At 59.9% G+C, this 6,000-nt stretch overlaps 1 protein-coding gene across 8 annotated transcripts in view; it reads left to right on the plus strand.

Annotated features, from left to right (window-relative positions):
- SEPTIN9 (septin 9) overlaps nucleotides 1-3,467 on the plus strand; it is a 152,621-nt gene extending 149,154 nt beyond the window's left edge. For all 8 annotated transcript variants that reach the window (XM_077163953.1, XM_077163956.1, XM_077163952.1 and 5 more), the window contains 2 exons: nucleotides 3,001-3,052; nucleotides 3,231-3,467. In XM_077163953.1, coding sequence (XP_077020068.1) covers nucleotides 3,001-3,052; nucleotides 3,231-3,366 — 188 coding nt within the window. In that variant the 3' untranslated portion in view covers nucleotides 3,367-3,467. The remainder of the gene's footprint in view (nucleotides 1-3,000; nucleotides 3,053-3,230) is intronic.
- Nucleotides 3,468-6,000: the final 2,533 nt, after the last annotated feature.

Consider the following 6,000-nt stretch of genomic DNA (forward strand, 5'->3'; position numbering starts at 1 on the left):
ACACGGGCATCTTTTGGAGGTCACCAGCCTCGGTGGGCAGGGTCTGGGCATTTCCTTCCTCTTCCTCTCTCGAATGGAGGAAGGGAAATAGGACACTGCATGCCTGTGAGTGGCTTGGCGGAAAGGCCCAGTCAAGGAGGAGACAGAAGGTCAGGGTGGATGCGAGTTGGGGACAGACGTGGGGGCAGATGTGGGGACCTTCTCCTCCCGCACTGAGCTGGGCCAGGCCTTTATTCCCTGCTGGGCCTTGGGGTCCGCCACCCTCAGGTGGGCCCTGCATGCGAGATTGGGGTAAAATGAGAGTGTCACCAAGGCCATTGGAGCTTTTAGGGGCAAAATTGTTCTAAGAATCAGCCCTCCCTGTGACAGATGGGCCAGGACCCCCTTACGGAAAGGAGGTGCAGGGGGCAGGCACCCTACCCGGAGCCCCCCAGCGGGAGCAGCAGCTCTGGGGGGGCCCCCACTCGCCCCTCCCACTGCCCACCTGCCCAGCACGGTCCCCTGCTGCAACACAGGTGGGAGGGCCCAGTGCCTCTTCCCATGCTACCCCGCCCCCCAGGTGCTCCCCCCACTGGGGGTGTTGGTGGGCTGGGTTCAGGCATTTCTCCCAGGCAGCACAGTCTGGTGTCCCCCAGCGTACACCTCGCAGGCCAGGTCCCCTTCCTGCAGTGCGCCCCTCTTCCCTGCTCGGCCAGGGCTTGACCCCAGGGCCGTCTCTTTAGGGGCCACTACCCTCCCTGTCGGATGTCCAGGCCTCAGTCCTCCTTCTGTTTCCTTTCTTCGGGAGTCTTTTTATGAGGGTGGAGAGGGGCTGGGGCTGCCCTCCCGGGGCAGGGTGGAGGGGGCGCCAGTGAGCAGCATGCCTCTGCTGCCCCCTGGTGTCCAGCTCGGGGCACTGCAGGTAGCCTGTAGGAGCCCAAATTGCCCGGAAATGAAAGCCCTTGGTTTTCTGATCCTGCCTCACAGTTCCCATCACTGTAACATCTACCAACTTCTTTAGACACCACCAGCTCAGATTGAGGGGTGTTAAGACAAGCAGCCCCAAGAAACTGTAATGTTAAGGACTGGCAAGGTGGTGGTTCTCACCTCCCAACATCCTTTTTGTGTGTGTGTGGGGGGGGGGGCAGGTATCGGGAATCGAACCCAGGTCTCCGGCATGACAGGCAAGCACTGTGCCGGCTGAGCCACCGTCGCCCACCCCCAGCATCTTTTATGAAGACCCTCTGACCTCTTAGTTCCAGGCAGGGCTGAACCCCCAGAACACTTGACTTGCTCTTCTCTCAGGGACAGCATGAATGAATAACTGACCAGAGAACTGGGCACTCAGGGCTGACCCCTAGCATGCTTGTTATTAAGTGCTTCGTTCTTACCTCCTTGATCCCCTGACTCTTCTTTCCTTCCATTCCTTCCTCTCATGGGTGCCCACTATCTTAGAGTATTTTACCCATCCCTGGAAACTGCCTTTTCAGGAAGAAGGTACTGTATAATAAATTACACCGTTATCTCATTTAATTTCTTTCATGTCCTCACGAGGACAGATGAAGAGATTGAGGGTCAGAGAGACCAGAATAGTCTGCCCATGTGTCACAGCCGGGAAGCAGAGATCACCCGCTCACACCTCAACTCCGGGGCTCTGTTCTCCCCACCAACTCTCACTGCCCTTCTGAGTTATATAAAATGCTGTGTGGGTGCATGGGGCTCAGTGGTAGAATGCTTGCCTTCCATGTGGGAGACCTGGGTTTGATTCCAAGAATGTCCACCCCCCCCCAAAAAAAAATGCTGTGTGATGGTGAGTTGGCAGGTGGTTCTGGCACAAGTGCAGGGAACATGGGTTCAGGAGCAAGAGGAAAGTAAAAGAAAATCCAGAGCTTGGCACAGCTCGGATCCCTTGGGTCTTTCTTAGCCCCAGCTGGCTTCTTCCCTGCCTGCTGGCTTGTCAAGCTAAAACGAGACAGAGAAAACCCTGTGTCTCTGTGTTCAACCTGGACTGTGGAGCCAGAGGTATGGGATTCAAATCCTGTTTCTGGCCGTACAAGCTTGCAACTCTGGATGCACAGATTGTTTACCTTCTCTAAGCCCCATTCCTGTAGAGGAGGAATAATAGGACAAAACTCATAGGGGCTGCGAAGATGAGATTAAAGCCTGCACAAGAAAGCAGTCCACCCAGTAACCCTACTGCCCCTTCACCCCACTTTTCTGTTCTTGCTGCCCAATCCCCCCAGTCCAGGAGGTCTCACTGCCTGCCCTTCCTGTTAGAAAAGCGTTCTCCTGTATGATAATAGTTCTACCTGAAACGTCAGGTTGTGTAATAGATTCGCACTGGGCGGTGTGTGTGCATAACCAGTTATGAAGCACGGCCACTCTTAAACTGCCCCCAGCTCAGGCCCCAAACAGTCCCAGCGTGCTCCTGTGTCCCCTTCCAGCTCTTTCCTGCGCCCCCCGGAAGGCACTGCATTCCTGAAACTCAGCATCAGGTGCCTTTGAGCTTTGGGGGAGCTGGGCCAGGGTGTGTGCAAAGGCCCAGTGGCACGGCTGGGCTGGTCCTTGAGCTGTGAGAGGAGGTGATCTGGTGTGCGGCACCCACGTGGGCCCTGGGTGTGCGTGGGGCGGGCAGGGCGCGTGTGCGTGGAGGCCGCACTGGGCTGCAAGTGTTCTTTCATGGTTCGGCTTCCGGGTCTCGCCTCTCTCCACGCGGGCCATTCCTTCCCCTTCCCTTCCCCCCCTGCCCCCCCCGTGGAGCGGAGACCCCTGGCCCGCCCCCACCCCCGCATTGTCTGGGTCCGGTTTCTGTGCCGTCTCCTCCCTCTAGTCCAGAACCTTCCTGAGAGCAGGAGCCAAGCCCCTCCTGCCGCTGTCCTGGGGACACGCGTGGGAGGACGCCCCTTCTTGCCCTGCCACGGGGCGGCCCCGGAGGACGCGCTGGGCACAGTCCTGGGGGCGGAGAGGCTGGGGAGTGGGGGCGCCCTGCAGGACCCTGAACCCCCCCACCTCTCTCCTCAGTGGAGAACACCACGCATTGTGAGTTCGCCTACCTACGGGACCTGCTCATCAGGTGAGCGCGGGGGGGGGGGGGGGCGCCCACCTGAGGGGGCTGGCCCGGAGGGGTCTCACCCAGGGCGGCTCACACGCAGTCATGCCGTGGGGGGGGGTACGGGGGGAGGAGCCAACCCTCTGCTTGGGGGCGGGGCTCTGCTTGGCCGCACCCCTCTGACCCCCCCGGGGCCCCCCAGGACCCACATGCAGAATATCAAGGACATCACCAGCAGCATCCATTTCGAGGCCTACCGCGTGCGGCGGCTCAACGAGGGCAGCGGCGCCATGGCCAACGGCGTGGGGGACAAGGAGCCCGAGGCGCCCGAGATGTAGGCCCCGCCCCCCGCCCCGTGCTGGTTTATATAATTCTCTCCATTTGTCATCGGGCTCCGTCCCTTCTACACGCTGCCAAGTAACAAGATAACGTGTGTCATCTTGAGTGTGTTAATTATTAGCCCACCGACTGGGGGATGTGCCGGGGGAGGATCTGGGGGGCTCCCTCAGTGCCCACGTGGGGTGAGGCGAGGCCCGAGGGGCGAGCTGCTTCCTGCCTGCAGACCCTGCCGCCCGGTGCCCGCCCCCAGCCCAGGGCCCCTGCAGCCCCCACCTCCCGCACGCCCCCCACTCGCACAGCGCCCCAGGCCACCCCGCCCACCCCACCCCGAGGGGCGAGTCTTTGCTAGGCCCGGGGAGACCCGCCCGGAACAGAAAGTGCCTTCACTCAGCCGACCCTGCTACCGCCGTCCCCCCAGGGTCACTGGGACCCGCTGCAGAGGGGACCGTGTCCGCCCCTCCCCTCCCCCACCCCCCGCAGCGCCTCCTCCCATCGGGCTGGAGGCCCCCAAATTGCTGGGATTCGCTTGCGGATTCAAAGGGAAAAAGCCCCCCCCCCCGACCCTGCTGGGGTTTTTTTGGAAGGTCCGAGCACCCTCCTGTGACAGGGCATCCCCGTGTGTCCGTCTCCCCAGACTTCGGCTTGACCCGAGATGCTCTGGTTAAATTATCACCAGGTTCAGCCCACTTGGGGGGTGCTTGTATGCTCCTGGAAGCCCCCCACGCCCCCGATGAGGGCGGGCTGGCATGGAAGCTCCTTCTGGCTCGAGACCTCCCAGGCACCCAGCCCCCTGGGCCCAGCATTGCCTTGAGTGGGCCGGGACCCCCTCTCCCAGCCCCCCCCCCACCTCAGGGCCAGCATAGAGACCCCAACCGGGCACAGGGGAGGCAGCCTGGTCAGGGGTGGGGGTGGGGCCACAGCCTGGCCGCCTCCCCGCCCCCTCCCCAGGGGACCAGACTCACCCACAAGGCCAGAGTCACTCCCTCCAGCCCCAACCTGCCCCTGGGGAGATCGAGATGCCCCACCAAGGCTGTGGTCTGGGACCACACCCCAACTGTGAGACGAGCAGCGGAGGAGGGGGGCTGAGCACCCAGGGTGTGCCCAGTGCATGGGCAAGTGCCACCTGCCCTGGGGCTTTCACCCCCACCCACCCAGAGATCTTGGACCCTAGCTGGGCTCCTTAGGGACACAGTTTACTTACTCACTTGCCATAGTTTTGCCAAAGCCACCAGGATGCTGGAGGGGTGACATCCGTCCCAGCGTCCAGGCCCGGCCTGGGGGGGGCCCCCACCAGCCGCGGGAATGCCTGGGGGTCGGCTGCCGCCCCCGCAGGGCAGGGGAGGGCTGATGGTTCCTTCTTGTAATCAGATTTTGAGATGCTGTTCGTTTCATCGCGACCTGTTCCACAATGGCCTTTTGCTCTGTGCCTCCTGAGAAATTAGTCTCTTTTTGTATAAATAACGAAGTGTTGAGAATGTATTTCCTGAAATAAATGTTTCAAATGGAAACCCACAAGGCTCCAGAGTGGGGATTTTGTTTTCGTCCCCTTTTCTGACCCCAGAAATGCAGCACCCCTTTTCATCTCAAGGCTGGTGGACAGAGGCTCCCGCAGGAAAATCTCAGGCTAGGTTTGTTTGTGAATTCAAACTCCAAGAAGTAGAGAAAAGTCCCTCCTTGGGTAATTGTGATCCCAGCACAGCTCCTAAACAAGATTTACCAGGTGTAAAGACAATGTCAAAGTGATTGTGGGGGGCGGGGTGTGTGTGATTTAATCTACTTCCAAAAGCCCAAGCAGTCCTTTATGAGATGATTGGAAAGTGTGTAGCAAATCTTTCTTAGTTTAGTCATTAAAGGAGGGCTGAAGGGTTCCCACAGGGGGGAACTGCTTCCAATTAGTGTCTCCTTGGAAAGCATTTTCTGGAATTGTCAGCGTGTGACGGCGATTTCATATCCACGGAATTCAGAGAGAACGTGGCCCCAAGTGGTGTAGAATTGAGGAGGCTTGGGGCAGCCCCAGCCTGCTGTCCTAGCCCTATCCTGGCTCCTTCGTCCCTCGGACTTAGCTTCCCAATGCTGCCGTAACAAAGGACCACAGACCAGGAGGCTGGAAGCCACAAACCTTTACTGACCCCCGATTCTGGAGACCAGAAGTCTGAAGTCCAGGTGTCAGCAGGACCGAGCTCCCCAGGGGCTCTGGGGTCACTCCAACCTCGCCCTCGCCTGGCCTCTGCTCTACCCAAATCCCACTGTAACTCAGTAGGGGGTCGTCTCCATCCTCACCTGAATTACTTCTGCATGCAAAGACCTATTTGAGGATGAACTCTCATGCTGAGGTTTCAGGTGGGCGTGAGTTTGGGGGGGCTGCCATTCAACTCATTACACCCCCCTCCCCATTGTCTCGGGACCTCCAGTGCAGCACAGCTGCAGGGGCAGTGGGGTGGGGGGAGCCCTGAATTAGGAGTGCACACTTTGACTCAGCTGCCACCAAGCCCGGTGGCCTTCTGGGGCTCTCCTGGCTCTCAGCCCACTCTCCCGGTTGGATGGGCTGCCTTACTTTGGAGAAGAGAAATGACCTGGGGCCCAGGGGCGGTGGCCGTGGAGCCTCGGCTTCCAGGATGCCGAGGCACATCACC

The sequence above is a fragment of the Tamandua tetradactyla genome, chromosome 6, assembly GCF_023851605.1.
Source record: "Tamandua tetradactyla isolate mTamTet1 chromosome 6, mTamTet1.pri, whole genome shotgun sequence".
In the NCBI taxonomy this organism is placed as follows: Eukaryota; Metazoa; Chordata; class Mammalia; order Pilosa; family Myrmecophagidae; genus Tamandua; species Tamandua tetradactyla.